Genomic DNA, 15,849 nt, shown 5'->3' with positions numbered 1-15,849 from the left:
TCATGTGTCCTCGAGTCGTATGTTTTACCCCTAAAAGTATGCAATCGGTTTCATGATCGATCGTCAATTAATATGGAGCGCGCACGCATATCCATTTGAAACCACACCGCCGCAAGTGTTTATCTTTGGTGGACAGATTGATTGTCTTTTTTTATCTATCCATCAAACCAAACGACTGATATGGTTTTGACTACTATTGCAGTCACCACTATGGCAGTACTTTGTGACAAAAACAAGTTCTATTCCGCGCGCGCGTAAAGGCTCGTTATCCTTTTATGGCGAATAAATTTAGCAGAGCGTAGTTTCGATCTACGGACCTCTGGGTTATGGGCCCAGCACGCTTCCTGCGCCACTCTGCTCCGTTGGTCCGCTCAGGTCTCGTTCGATACCAACATCACCGAATGGTCGAAGCACGCGACGCACCATTGCTTACCGTAAGCCATCCAAGCAAACATTGCTCACTAGTCTGGCAGTTATCCAAGCTCGTTGTTTCGCGTAACACGTTTCGTCGCCCCGCAGCATGGCCGTGACGATGAGTGACAAAGTTCCGCCGTTGAACTTCCTCGGCAGCCAAAGAGAAAAGGTATTTTTGGAGTGCGGTGGCCACGTTTACTCGGTACCGGTGGACGATGTGAAAAATTTGCCGCTTTTGGATGTGAGACCGCTTGTGCTGCCGCCTGAGGTAATCCGCATCTGTACGCATTATCCTTTTGCAGTCCTATTCGAAGTCTTACTATGCTCTGGGGGACAATTTCGCGCACTTCGATCCCCAAAGGAGCAAATCTGAGGAGGGTCACGAAACGATGTTGAACATAAAACGCGTCGCTTCCGAAACGAATTGCAGTGACGTTAGCAGCACATCGGATGCGGTGACTTCCGCAGCTGAGAGTCCACCCTTGGTACGGTGCTGCGCATCGAGGGGTTTGGCCGAGGCGAAGGAAGAGGCAACACGTTTGATAGATGAGTTGATTCTTAAAATCGAACTAAATTGGTTCCGTGAGAAATTGAAGGACGACGCCATACAGGACACGGAAAACCCCACAGTCGACGAGGTGGTAGTGGAGCAGAAAGTTTCGGCAGTGGTAACGACAAATCCTGTCCATCCGGACGGTGACTATAACAATAGGGACTATAGGGTTCAAAATCTGGAAATATTGAAATCGAAATCGTTCAGGGAAAGTAAAAGCCAGACGCGGATGGGATTGCTGGAAAAGATGCGTACCCTGGTCGAGAGGTTGAAAGATCTGGAAAAATTGGAATAGACGAGCAGCGTGCGTTAGTCTTTTATGCCACGTTCATTACGCCATAATATATTTGTACACTTTTACACGAGAAGCTGTAGCTGTGTCTGCTGTCATAATGCATATCATCGATCTGAGCCTTTTGATGCGCTATTGACACTAGCGTCGAGAAATTTGATTGAGTTTCTTCATAAGCGAAGGCCACGCAAACCTTCCTTTTGAGGATACATTGGACCACAAGCCTACATTCGGGTCTATTTCCAATCGAACCCCATGATAGGCCGCTTTTTGTAGGTTGTTTAAGGACATCGTCCGATTTTTATTTGAAACTACAATTGGAATCAAAGAAAAAAACCCTTTCATTTTCTGTCGATCATTTTGAGATGGAGGAATAGGTTCACTGGAGGTTCACTTGGTGACGAAATCGGCATTGCGCCGCTCGGTGATGATGATATGCATTTTATTGCACTGAGTCAATACTGAAAGGCCAAAGATGCCCACACGAGGTTTAGCTTTGCCGTCTCGTGTTGGACTTTGTCAGAGAAGGACGTGCCCGTCGGCCAGACGACACGATTTCAACGCCTTGCGTGTTTGCATCAACATTTGTAGGGCGGCGTGTGCCATTCAAAGTATTTTTTATGGTGGAGACAACTACCGTGACAGTATACGGCGTACTTAACCCAACATCGAGGGCCCGAAACCGAATGGTTGTTGAAGTGCGTGGTTGACAGGTTCGTAGGTTTGAGTTGTAAGCGAACTCCCGATATTTTTTGCCCACAGTTGTATCTTGCTCTGACGCTTTACATTGCCTACTATAACTCGAATCCGTTCACTTTCTTTTCTAGATCATTCCGAAAAACCAAACTGTGGGCCGACAAAGAAATAAATCTCATTACTGGGCTCCGACCGTGGCCCGCCCGACACATCGCCGAAAGGCCAAACACGCCACGGACGCGGAAACCCCGGAGTGCCGCCATATCGCGCGTCAAAAGGCCAAAGCTTTATTGATGATAACATTAATGCGTAAATTTAAAGTAAGTAAAATTACACCCCAAAAGCGCACCGTGGGCCCCATCTCGCCGGCCATTGAGAGCCGGCCGTCGGGACGTTATCTGCCCCGAGAAGCAGCTGACGTTGAGCGAGACTCGGGGCCAAAATCGTGGCACAGATTAGCACCACGACAATACAATGGCCAATCCTCTCGCCTCCAGCCGTCCAAGCGGTGGGGCGTTAAAAGCTACCGCCTCAGGGGGTCATGTTGACATGCACTAAAGCCGCCGCCGAAAGGCGCACTCCCGCGGCGCATTTGACAGAGCCGCGGCTCGAATAATCGCGGGCCGCGGGCACGGGATTTACGTCAATAATGGACGGACGCGAAATTCTGCCACCGCGGATACCGCGCTGTCACTGGCCGTGCCAAAGATACCATCCGCAGAGACCCTCTTAACCGTCAGGATGCCGGCGGGATTATAATGCTGCGCGCGCGCACGCGGCCGTGATGTTACGACAGGCGGTCCCCATCAGCAGCGGTGCACTTTTCGATGCCGATTTTCGCCGTCAACCTTGGCTGAGTGAGCCCAAAAGTGTTGATAACACGAGTTCCCAGCCCTGTGGCGTTGTGACAGCTGTGGAGGACAAAATATCCAGTCAGTCTCCAAAAAGGAGCCTTTGCTTCCGCCGGTCGGGTATTTCGGGTGAGTTGCACTAATTAAAATCCGCCACTGACACAGCTGCCGTCCGACCCTGAAAGACGGTGGCTCTAATTTAGTAATTTACTAAATTGGATCAAGATGGGTCGCTTTTCTCTCTCTCTCTCGCTCTACGTGGCCGAATGCATGTTCTGGGGTTTTTTGAGCATAATGTTCTGATAGTCCCCACTCAAGGGAGCATACTGTCCCTCGGGGAGCCTTTGGCCGTGCGACCCAAAATTCGGGTAACGATTTGGTCCAGCGTAATTTGGCGAAACTCACGCGAATGGTCGGCGAACAAATTGCCTCCGGATCCGGGATTGGCCATTGGGCGGTCGACGATCGTGGCGCTGCCCCGAAACCAGACTGTTCCGAGGCGAATGCGATGTGGCAGGAAGGTTAGCTAATTTTCGAATGACACTCGTTAATTTGTCGCCTGTCGTTGGCCGTTGGCGTTATTTGGGCTGATTGGCGTCCGTTGCCGTGCTGTTGACACTGAGCCCGCATTTTCGGTTGCCGGTTGGGCTGCAGGAAGCTGCCGCCGGCTAATTTGTGTTCAACTTGCCATCCAACGCATCGCACATTGGTGCGTTTATTTGAAGAAGAAAACCCTTTTTGATTTCTCTTTCCCGCAACAGTTTATTAATTAGCTTCAATGGGCGGTACGCGACGTTCCACAGTCGAGTGTGATGTGAGGAAAGATAATGCGTGCCTTTCGCCTTGCCGCGTTCTCGAGTTGTGCACGATGTTTAGCACTAGAACCATATCAGTGCGCACCTCGCGCTCCTTCGGATGGACTTCTCTTAAGTGAGCCGCGCTTTATCAGTAGTTTTCCTCTTCTTTATGGCTTTTAGGATAAGCTGACAGCCTTCTGGGACAGCTACACAGTATGTAGTTCGGACCGAAACCGTGGCCGAAACCTTGCCACCGGCCACATCGGAGCATGAGGATCTTTTGGGCCCCGTCGCCACTTCTAATCACCCGAAGGTGTCCCGCTATCGGCCTGGCGACTGTGGGAAAATACCGTCCGGTCACCAAGCCAGTCCGGTTGCGGGTCCATGAATGAAATGGAGGGCCCAACAAATTATTGGCGGACTTTCGATAAGGCCTGAACGGGACCGCCGGTAATGGGATAAGCCTCGGCTAACCCGGCGATGATGATGTCGGCTCCGCGGCCGGATAGCGGCTTATGCTGTGTGTGGGGAAGATTGTGCGACAGAAGACACACCGGCCCTCTGTCAACAACTGTTTGCCGAAATGCTGCGGTAGAACGGGCATCCTGGGTGATATGAAGTCGGTTTTTTCGGGCGCCAATAGAACAGGAGATGGCATTTAAGATTGGTTGATGGACGTGGCATTACGGACCTATCTAAGGCGGGAAACTCGTAGACCCCTCAGCGATACCGTATCTTAAAGGTAAGGGGATTTCATCACTTAGTTTTAAATAGTACGATACACTTTAAAGCAGTCTAGGCGCAGGATTTTAGAAATTAAATTAATAATTAAGAAGAAGCATTTGGGACTTGTTTCGGAGCTTCTCCAAATTGAAGAGCAAAATCAGTGCGATCATTCTCGCGATCGTTTGTTTCTGGGATTGAAACCAGCTTGCGCTTCCCAGTTTGGTGATGCTTGGTTCGTCACTGTCCACGCACCTGCCACGGACCAGGTAACGTTCCGTCACGTTTCCGATCTTCCACGATCGTTTTCCGGCCCCCAAAAAAACCGCGCATGTTTTCGTTTGATCTCCACCGTGGCGCTGACGCCGACGGCTACCATTTCGTGGTTCGTGTAATTACATCGGTAGCTTTTATTGCCACAATTTACGTCGCTTCGGAGGTCCCCCCAAAAATAAAACCGAGACAAGAACACTTTCGGGGTACCGGTTGACGTGATTCCGTATCGAATGCCAGCTGTAGCCAGGGTGTAGCGGCGTCGGTTGGCGAAGGGAAAGACTTTCCCACACAACTTGGCCCCAAAGCCGTCGGGCGACATGTTTTTATGCTGCCCGCCGTCGGCGTCACAATGACGGCCATCGATGGCGTTCCGATGAAAGTCACACGATTTTACGCTTAAGGAACTGTCGTCAGTTCTTTTATCGTTTTGATGTACTTTACTTACATTCTTGAAAGGGATTTCGTTAAGTCTGAATAAACTTTGAAAATTATCAAATTTTCCTCCCCGACATTCAAACCTCGATCTGAAAGGTGGTTGTATCCGCTCACCGGAACCGGCCGGGTCCGTGGCGAAGTTTCCCACCCGGGACCCTTCCAAAAAGAAGGCGTTTCACCAAGCCGCAGCACTAATCAAAGATCCGAACCGATCATTTTTCCGCATTTTTCCAGGCGGGGGGGCCCGGAAATAGGTACGCGGACGCGCGTAATTGCGTTAAATTATCTGTCATCGCTTCAATTACCGGTCTCGGTGTGGCCCAGGCAGTGGCGCCGTGGCATACTCCCGTCGTGGCACTCGCGTGCTAATTGGCTGCCCTCCTCCTCTGGGGGCGCCTTATAATTACGCCGCCAACGGGCATCCCGGCTGCCCGACTTTCTCAGGACGGGGCTCCACATAATGAGCGGAGCGCCGCCTCGAGTCTGCGGTCTTTTATCGGTAGTCAACCTTGTTTCCGCTTATCGGAGTACACTCATTTACGCCACACGTTCCGCGTCTGCGCATAGGTCGGGCGCCGACCTATGCCGGCACGGTCGCCCGTACGTCAAACGATTTTATTATCCTACCGAGATTATTATTCAAATGATTTTGCCAGCTGGCCAGCGTGTGTGGGAGAGAGAGGGCGAGAGCGAATAGAAGCCAAAAAAGTAAATCTTTAAGACGTAGAGCCCACCACCGAAAACATCAGCCGATCAAACGGCACCAAGCCGAACGTTGGGCTGGTGCCGTTCGATGCCGGGACAAGACAAGCAACTTTCTCACACATCAGCGATGCCGGGGAGGATCCCGCCGAATGGGGCCCCCAGAACCCGGTGTCGTTTTGGATGTGCGATAATGGGCAGCATAACTTACGGTCCCGATAATTTGTTTCTCCCTCGGACGCCATCATCTTCGGGGCCAGGTGACACTTTAAGCGATTTCGGTTCGGGCGCGTCGCGTTCTTTTTGGGAGAATTCCGCGAGCGCGACTTCGGTGGGGTTTTTCCCCCCACAGAGAATTATTGTAATGCCCGGCGGGCTGATGGAAGGCTCTCTCATCAGTTATGGCGTTTTACTGGAAGGTCTTTAGGATTGGTCGCTGACGGCTTGTCTAAAGGCTTGCCTCCGGATCCGTTTAAGATAGGCCTGCGGTAATGGTTGGCAGTGGTCCGTTTTTTTTCAAGAGGCTATCGAGGCTCGTGAGCTATTCGTGAGCGAACAGATCGAGGACAGGTCGACGCTGGAATTCGAACGATCGGGGCCTTCTTGGGTTCGAGTCAAGGCGACGGTGTGTAATGCATGGAAACCCCGATAGATAGGGTTCCGAGTGTCCCCAGAACGTCGATAAATCGTGTTTCGCCGCTCGCTTGCTCCCAAAACTAAACTACTCGCCACTAATGCACGCTATGATCGTCTACTTCGGTAGATTTATTTACGGATTAGTGCGCTTTCAGTATTGTACTAGTAGCGGCCACTTGCCACGATTAGCACTTACTCTAGCACGTTTTCAAACTTCCGAACATCTTCAAACCATTGATTCATAATAATGCCCTCGCAGCGTCTTTCGCGCCGAACAAATGGATGATCGTTTTATGGCTGCTCCGCGCGGGCGTTAATATGTATGCAAATGATGAGCTCATCCCCCCAAAAGCCAGCCTGTGCCCGTACGTTGAACCGAGGCCACCGATTTTATCGTCCTCGGCTCGGCGGTGGAAAACTCGTATACAGGTGTTAAGTCGCTAATGACCGCTATTGCACTGCAGCGCGCGGCGCAGTCAATGCACGTCCCTATCCGTGGGTTTCTTTGGGGGTGCGGAAGGGATACGGGAGCATCGTTTCCCGCCGCACATCCACAACCACACCTTCGAACATGCGATGCGGTGATAAATTATGTAATTGATTAATGATCGCCATCGCGTCGTGTACTCCAATGTTGCGCCGCGCCGCTTCGGGCGCTTTCTTTTGCGCGCGCGTAAGCGCAAGGACCGCTCCCCGGCGAAGAATGCGGCACCGCATTCAGGGTCCGTTGTCCGATCTCCTCTTGTTGTTTTTTTTTCGTGGATTCCAGACCGGTGCCGAGCGAGCCCTCAATTATTTTCTTCCAAAATGTGCAATAAAATCGAGAGTGATGCTACAATTAGCATAAACATGTAAAGTCGGACGCTGCCCGGTCGGTTTCGGGCATTGATTTCTGAAAGGGCTTTTGAGTGCGGCGAGAGATGCGCTTTCAATGCATTCTGATGATGCTGGTCGGTCGGGTTGTAAAAGGAAAAGTTTCTGTCTTGCGGCACACCTTTCAGGGGTCCTGACAGTGAGCCGATCGTTGCGTTCGTGGGAAAGCTTCCTTTCGGAATAATTTACCCTTCTATCGCCGGGTATCACTTTGTTCAACTAATTTTAAACGCGATAATGGGGCCAATAATATTTAAAGCAAATTTTGCATCAAGCCCTAATGTAAAACTTCAAATCGACGTCCTCCTCGTTGCAAACAATTATCATAAAAATCCAACCCGAATCCCGCCCGAATCGGTGGTCCATAATTTGTGGCCGCTTTTTGGCCACGATAATGGTCTCGTCGGTGCTCGCACGGGAGGCGTGAAATGAAGAGGCGCATTACCCACAAGTTTTATGCTTCATCGGCACCGAAACGGGGAAACAAAAACGTGTGCCGTGTCACAATGCTGGCATGTCAAAGTCATGTGCGCCCGACGAAAGCGACGGAGCCCCTTACTCATTAATGTGAAATTATTTTCCCATTCAAATTCACCTTTTACGAGGTCCGCGCGGGACCTCTGCGTAAAGAGTTCATTACAATGTGTGTGTTGCCGCGCTCGTCATTGATTGGTGAAGATGGAAAAGGGAGAAATTAATGCACCCCGAAAACTGGCACCTTCGGAGTGCATTTCGGTGTGCCAGGGGCGCGTTTCTTGTTTAATGGAACCGCAACCGATCGTCGTGAAGAGGCACCTGTTTCGGTGGCGGTTATTTTGAAGCTCTGCGTGCGCGAGTTTGAATTCGAAAGTGCTCGGGAGTGCGACTCGCATCGGTCCGTCCGGTCAGTCGGTCGGTCAACCGCTAACCGCTCGTTAATGAAGATGAAGGTGATAAATTGAATTAGCATACCGACTGCCTAACGCACACACCCGAACTTCCAAAGGCGTGTGACAGTTGGTGGACAGTTCCCGAGGCTCCCGAAAGTGTCAACACTGGTGTGCGCGGGCCTTTCTTTCAACCGGGAACCTACTGGGTCCCACGGCCCGGGCCAAAGTGCTAATTAATTACCATACAAATTGACAGCGTAAATTTGAACACGATCTTCGAGGTTTGGGCCGCGCGCGGAAACACGCGGCCACAATTTACGGTTACTTAAAAGCGTCCCCAACCGAAAAGAAAACGGTGTGTTTTGAATGGTTTGTAATTAGAAATAAATATTGTACAAGGTTCCCGGGGCTGAGCTGCAGAGAGCCCGGGTTGGAGAGCTTGATCTACGGGCTAAAAACCGGTGCCGTTATTTATGGGCCTTAGAAATAATAATGGTTAGTGGTGGAAATATGTTTGCTTCCCTCCCTGGTCTATGTTGGACCCAATGCTTTGTACTAAATTAACCAAAAAAATGTTGTCTCCCGAAGAGACGTAAGGCACAAGAGTTTTATGACTAATTATCAGGTCCACAGCTGTGATTCAGTAAGATCAATCTGAAGAGCAGCCGCTATTAAAGAGGCTCGATCGATCACTTAATGGCCACGTCGTCAGTGATTGCACACGGCAACATGCCGGTCCGGACTGCCGGCCGGCGAGTAATCGATCCACTCCACCGAACGCACCCGGGGCCGGGATCGGACCACCACCGGTGGGCCCTTCACCCAGGGGGCCACCACTTGAAACTCGACAAACGTGTGCCAATAACCGCATTATCTAGTCACCAACCGCAACCGATGGGGACGCCGGGACGGGACGGTATGTCACCGCCACCGACAATGTTGACGACGGGACCGGGACCCTCCGATTGGCAACAGCCGGTGGAGTGCTTCCCTGCGACAAGTGGCGGCGCTCGAGTTTCTTGCCAATAAACTTTGCACAAGTGCAACGCCTCGCCGGCACCTTCCCAGTGCGCTCCGGCGGCACGGCGCAAAAGGCCAACAAAAGGTGCACGTGCGAGCCACTATCGACGGAGCTGCTTTGCTAATTTCCGGCCGGCCACCCCGATGGCGGCTTACCGGAGGCTCAAAGGGGCTGAATAGGAGTGGAGTGGCCCGTCGCTCGACCCCAGACCCCGGTCATCAGCTAGCGCACCGAACCGACCAATTAATGCATCATCAAACAGTTTGAGCGGTAGCTGGCGCCCACCACTTTGTTGCGGCCAAGGCGGGATCCGACGATGCGAGTTTTAACCGATGAACAAATTGCCGATCATCGGCAGAATCCCGATGCCCAGGAAGCGCCACTTAATGGAGCATAAAAATCGTGTTTAGCATGCGTTGCGACTAATTTTGGTGCCATTTGTCGGATGAACACATTGTTGCCGATCCTCTCGATCGGAATTAAAAGTGCGGCAATATTAGTGCGGCAATTCTGGGCTATCAAAATAATGCCCACCATTAGGTAGTGAGTCGCGCGCGAGTCCTGGAAGACATTCGACACTTTCTCCACTGCGTGTTGCGAGTGAGTGTTGCAGTCCTAGCGCTTCCCTTGGGTGCACCATCGTCGACCTCTAATGAAGAAAATGTATCTCATTTACGCCACCAAGAATTATCGGACTTCTTGGCGGCTGGGAGCTCGCCTCGCGCCTTGATCCGTGCACCGTTTGTCGGCGAGCTAATAAATGGGCCACCGTTTATAAATCAAAGCAACCGAGACGGGGCGCGGACTAAACGGCCATCATCCTCCGGTGCTCGGGTGGATTGACAATGCTGGGACGATCCTCGATTCTCTCTTTTAATAGCATCCGATGAGGCATTTGTTTTTGCTGCTTGCAATCATAATTATCGTTACCGCTCGGCGTCTCCATCACGAAGCCAGGATAATTTGTGACCTTAATTCTTCCTTAATGTGTCCCGATTACGGTCCCAATCCGGCCGTGGTTTTATTTACCTTAAAACGCATTTTAATATCATTTTAAAAGTTTCTCACCGAGCGATGTCAAGCACCTTGCTGACTCTATTGATCCACCGACGACAGTTTGAGCGCCGTGCTAATGATGAGCGGATAGGTTCCCGTTCCGATGTTCCGACGGCCTCGAACGGACGCACTATTTAACGCGTAAAATATGGGCTCGACTGGGCCCCCAGGATACATGCAGGGTTATGAGGCGCGTATCACGGGCAGTTAAACGGGCTGAAAATCTAGCCCTACCATGGTCAACCGCCCGGGGCGGCCGATCCATTAACGAAAGGGACTCGTCATCGTCGTAGTGACCGGCCGGAGCGGCTGGTAGCCAATTTGTGCCGATTAATCATCTCATTATTCACACTCACGCCGTCACGCGGTTCGCGACGATCTTCGGTGCTTCCCGACGGACCATCCATCAGTTGCCATGGACCAGATTATCCCGCTGATGGCCGCGCACTCGAAGGGAACATTTTCTACGCCTATCACGCAGCAGCCAAGCCGCCCGGAGGCGCTGCACACATCTTTGTACGGGGTTCCCGTTCCTTTCCGAAGCTTTATTGTTTCAGCGCCCAGGGGACAATTTTATGTTACGTCCGTCCGGGCGGTGGCCTACGCCTCGTTTGTTGGGAGGATGAAAAATTGGCAACATCCCGCGCGTCATTTGCGACGATCCTGGCCGTGCGCTGACAGTGACATCGTTAGCGCGCTTCTTGCGTAAAGTCGAAGCGGGCCACGGGTAAAGACTTAATTGCGGTTGCGGTGCATCTGCGCTTCGGGGGTCGGGGATTTTTTCTTGCCCCGTCAGTGCGTTTCGGTTGGACAGAATTTTACAGGTTGCAATTAAAACCGAATAAATTACGCGTACGTTCGCGTTCTTCTCATTTCGGTTGCCAAGTGTTTGGGGGACTCAGATTGGAGAGAGAACCGAAATAACCGAAAGAATGACTCGTTTCCGGTGCAGCAGATCAGATCTGACCAGACCGTCGTCCGAGGCAGCCAAACCTCCGCGAGGTACACCCAGCCTGGGCGTGAGATTTGATAAATGATAGCTTCGGGGAGGCTGATCCAATTCGGATTGCTCGGTTAGCTGCACTTGCGCATCCTGCGTCGGACACTAAATTGCTGGCCGGCCTTCAGCCTGCACCGCGGCCCGGGCTACCGAAAGAGTCCATCCGCGCGTCCGATATCTAAACGGTGGCGGGTTTTGCCGGCTAAACATTGCCCGCACTGCGGCGGTGGCAAGTGTGAAGATTTGAAATATTCGCATCGAACGAAAAACGATTTCTCGCAGCTTCTGGGCCACGCCCGGCATGCGCGGCGTGACTAGTGCCTTCTGCCTTCCTGGTCGATCCTGAGTGTGGGATTTTGGCAGATTACGGCCCCGAAAGACCCTCGAGCCCAGCGGTGCAACTCGACCGTTTAAGGCGCGGAGCGTATTTTTCATTAAATTAAAAGCCCCCGTCGCTTATCGGCGATCGCAGCGTGGCGAGTAATCGACGCGATTAGGGAATCGGGACGCTGGGACTCGGTGCACTCGACATTTATGGGCACTTGAGACAATTTATGAAAATTGAAACTCGCTCTAGGAGTCGCGAACGAGAAGCCACTTTGGCTTCAAATGACAAATAGCTTAATTTTGGAAATTCGGCCCTCACTGAAACGGCTGGGGATTATTTGTGGGGCACCATCACGGAATGCATGTTGGTTAACACTTTTTCGAAAATTGGATTTTCTTATCGACCGGCATCAACCTGTTGTGGGTCATTCATTTCCGCGAATCACATTCCCTTGGAAGGTGTGATAAAAACCGAAGCTCCCAGTTTGTAGCAGGGACCCACTTGCAATTCCGGTGCTTCCTGCTCCGAAGTGTCCAAAAATGATATGCTACCAAAAACACGCGCCCAAAGTGTGTCGCTTAATTATTCCACTGCCTCGGCAGCTGCCTACCTTCCATACGCAAGAAGTGCACTGATTGACGGCTGACCTCAGCTCGACTTGGAGCAACTTTCCCGGGGCAACCTCGATATAAAAATTCAATCTGACCAGCTGCCCGGGCGCAACAATGAGACGGGAAAGGACGAAAAAAAAAACGGGAATAAATATTCAGTGCACCAGTGCGAAGCTCGGTTGCGGGCTGAGAATTGAGTCGTCGGCGTTGTCGCCCGTCGAACGAACCTCATCCGTCATAGCGTCTGCGCGAGGCACCTACGCAGGCGCGCAGAACAGAAAGAAGTACAACCACGCGCGCATTAGTCTCGTTACTCCCGTGCACTGGTCCATTGTCATGTTGATCGAATGCACTTTCTCGCCCGTGGACCAGACGCCGCGGTTAATCCCGAAATCCCGGCCTCGGGTGGACCTCCCGGGGCCATGGCCGGAGATTCCACGCGAGACAGCTCGATATCGATCACTGACAAGACAATTGACAGATCGGGCGTGATTCATTACCACTTGCCGATCGATCGTGCAGATTCCGTGCTCCGCGTGTGTGCGGTGATAAATGGTGCCTCCCGGTGGAAGCCGATGCTCCCGACTATGCTCCTGGCTATGCTCCGAGGCTCTGCCGTAATGAGTGGCGGTTCGTTGATGGAGATATCTTTCCGAGATGATCGGTAGATTTGAGCGGAGAGTTTACTTCAGTTCGGTTGTCGTGCAGGAGTGCATCCATTTTTGAGAAAGATTTCATTATTGAGTGCCGAGGGCATCGATTAATCTTATCTTCTTATCACGCAGCTCTCACGACGGGCGGAGAACATGTGGCGACATTTCGAAAGGGCTCAAAATTGGAGCAACCACTCGCTGTCATGGTGATTGGAAATGCAGGCTCATAATCGATTGCCCTAAAAATTAATCTGCATTTAATCCATCGTTTATTTATATTAATCTTAATCCAGTTTCATTTTGACCACAAAATGATAACGGCCATTTTTATGGCCATTCTTTCCGGTTTGCAGCTCATTTTCGTATCGTTGCGCCCATCGGTTAAGATAATTTTTTGGAATGTTGTAGAGCGAATCCAATGATTCGAGTGCGCCCGTCGGAACCACCCGGTAAGTACCCGGTGTATCGGCCGGTGACCCATGTCATTAAACATGGTCCGGCTCGGGAGCCGCGCAGTTGTCGGTGCGCCTCTTTACATATGCTGCTTTGCATCGGAAATTTGCATACGGTCGCGTCGCGAAACGTGCTCACCGCGTCCCGTTAGCGGGTTGCGGTCCTGCGCTCCGCTTTTTCGTGTGTTCCCTCTGTGTGTGCGCCGATAATAATTCTTGTTTCTGATCTGATTAATGATCAACAAATTTGTTTCCCTTAGAGAGTCTGCCGGGCAAGAAGAAATTGCGATGCGATCCACGATATCCGCTCCGTTTTTGCCCTTGCTGCCGCTGCCGGCTCGCTGAGCAACACCGGTGGGCATGATTGAGCGCGTTTTTGGGGGCTGATAAAGTTAACCCGATGTCCGGTCCGGACGGCGGCAGATCAGCGGACGGCGGGAAGATGCAAAGCGCACCGCACGCCACACCGAGCGCGCTTGACAGCACCAGCAAACGGGGGCAAGCAGCAAGGAAGCAAAAAAAAAAACAAGAGACTTCAACGACGGCCAGACCGGAATCCTTTCAACATTGCTCCCGTGTTCCCGGGCGTTTCGGGAGCGACACAAAAAACCAACGCCTGACGCCAAAATCGAAACGAAACCGAATCAGAAGAACGGCAGAGCACAACGGCCACCGCCACCGTTCCGGGCAATCTGGGTAGCTGCCGCGCAGCTGCCGTTATTTATTTGTAATTGTAATCATTAAATTACGCGCAACAATCGCGACGAACGCAACGAATCGCTCGGCGCGCGCCCGCGATATCAGGGAGCGGCAAATTTTCATTCCGATTCGCGCAGCATGCCCGCCATCGCCATCACACACCGCGGACATTTTATGCTCTCCGTGGTGCTGCCGGTTTCTTGTGGTGGATGCCGTTTTTTTGCTCCCCAGGCGAAGAACGTTCGAACTCCGAAAATCGCAGTCCCTTTCGCGAGCGCGCCCTTTTCTGGCCCCTTCGGGCTTTGAAAGTGTTTTGTCCGATGATTTCGTGGTCCTGTTTATTTTCGCCTTTTTGTGGCCGTCGCCCTGGTTTTGTGCCGGTTGTTTATTGTCCCAAGGAGCACTGCACGTGAGGATGACAGGTTGATTTTTGGCACCGGTCGAGCTCGATGCACATTCCGAAGCTACTGCTGCGGGCCGCGCAATCGCTCCCGGTACAGAAGTTCCGCAACGTGTTGCGATTGCCTCGGTTGGCTGAGATGGATAGCGACGGTGTGCCCGTTGCCGGCCATTTCCGGTCCCGGGCGATTCTCCTCGTCCAGCAACACCTCGCGGACGCGCTGCAGGAGCGCCGGGTCGAGTTGATCGAGGCCCTCGGATGACTTCAGGCCGACGAGCACGCGCTCGTACCGGCCGTACCGGTCTTCGTCCGTCTCGAGGTTGTACGTTCGCGTTCCCTTGAAGGGCTCTATCGACCGACAGGCGGCGGCTAGCAGGATCAGTATCTGAAATTGATAGTGTGTCGATTATTCAGCCGCTATTGAATGGATCTAGGGTACTCACGGTAACTGTCGCTCGCATGGCCACGTCACGAACGGCGGGGATCAAATGTCCGATTCGAGCCATCGCCGGGCTCCTTTTATACGTCGACGGACCGTGTGTGCCACCGCTGCCAAAATCCCTCCGATAATGACTTTGGCAACGGAACGGATGGAATTATTGGTTTACTGACCGCTGGCTTAAGTGGATGCTTCGGGGTCCTTGAGCGGCCAATCCGATGTGTGGATGGATGGGCCTGGGTGTCACGCCGTCCGGGCCCTGAAGCGCACCCATTAGCGTGCGTCCTTGACCTGGCCAAGGGGACGTACCGTCTGCAGCCTCGGCTGGTTCGGTATTTTTTCCAACTAAATCGAAGATCCGACATTCGACCCGATGGGGTTTGGATCACGGCGCGACCACGACACGCGACCAGGTCACACGCCTCGAACGACCCTTGTTTGCACACTGATCGTTCCGCCACCAGCGACAGGTTAGGTCGGGGTCACTCTTGGGCCGACGATTCGAAAGGGACACCGATCCGTGGCCGTCGTCCTCTGGTTTGTTGATTTGACACTTGCCTGCTCACGCTCAGGCCCAGTCAGGCTCACCTTGTGCAACGCGCGCTTTGTCACGTTGAAAACTTTCACGCGAAGGCTTTTGGGGTGATAATCGGCGGCAGCGGCTAAACGTTGGCCGACGGGTGACCGTTTCGGATCGCGGGCCGATTACGGAGCTGGCGGCAGACCAAAGGAGACAACAATTAGCGAAAATCAGTGGCCGATTTCGCGAAAACAGATGAATGAGGTCCGTCGACGGGCTATCTCGAACGTTTACACTTTCTCCCGCAAATGGCCTCCTGAGTGCGAGTTCCCGTTAATATGTCACATTGTATGGCTCTCCACAGAACCCTGGGCCTCGTAATCCAATCCATAAATGGCGGTAAAATTGAAATCTACGTTTATTCTTACGCTGCCACTGGTGGCCGTTCGGATCGTGCTCCGAAAACCAATTCCCATCCCCATTAGCGGCGTGTCGTTTTATTGATCCTTACACGCCGACCGACCGGCCGGCCGAGTATCATTACACGACGGCC

General features: G+C 52.3%; 2 protein-coding genes across 2 annotated transcripts; one reads left to right on the top strand and one right to left on the bottom strand.

The window, feature by feature from the left end:
* Positions 1-520: 520 nt before the first annotated feature.
* On the top strand, positions 521-1,262 carry LOC131215844 (uncharacterized). The gene is made up of 2 exons (XM_058210241.1): positions 521-655; positions 717-1,262. The coding sequence occupies exons 1-2, from the start codon at positions 521-523 to the stop codon at positions 1,260-1,262; spliced, it is 681 nt and encodes a 226-aa protein (XP_058066224.1).
* Positions 1,263-14,401: 13,139 nt separating this feature from the next.
* LOC131215843 (uncharacterized) lies at positions 14,402-14,798 on the bottom strand. The gene is made up of 2 exons (XM_058210240.1): positions 14,781-14,798; positions 14,402-14,722 (listed from the first exon to the last, which is right to left on the bottom strand). Exons 1-2 carry the CDS (start codon positions 14,796-14,798, stop codon positions 14,402-14,404), a joined length of 339 nt encoding a protein of 112 aa, XP_058066223.1.
* Between the last annotated feature and the right edge of the window lie 1,051 nt (positions 14,799-15,849).

This window comes from Anopheles bellator, chromosome 1, assembly GCF_943735745.2.
Source record: "Anopheles bellator chromosome 1, idAnoBellAS_SP24_06.2, whole genome shotgun sequence".
Taxonomy (NCBI): Eukaryota; Metazoa; Arthropoda; class Insecta; order Diptera; family Culicidae; genus Anopheles; species Anopheles bellator.
Note: the sequence above shows the minus strand (reverse complement) of the source record. Positions and strands in the feature narration are given on the sequence as shown.

What these genes read in the sequence shown, in the direction of transcription:
- LOC131215844 (XM_058210241.1), top strand. Translation starts at nt 521, where the DNA reads ATGGCCGTGACGATGAGTGACAAAGTTCCGCCGTTGAACTTCCTCGGC. An exon ending in AAAATTTGCCGCTTTTGGAT is followed by an intron (nt 656 to 716) that starts GTGAGACCGCTT and finishes ATCCTTTTGCAG; the next exon opens with TCCTATTCGAAGTCTTACTA.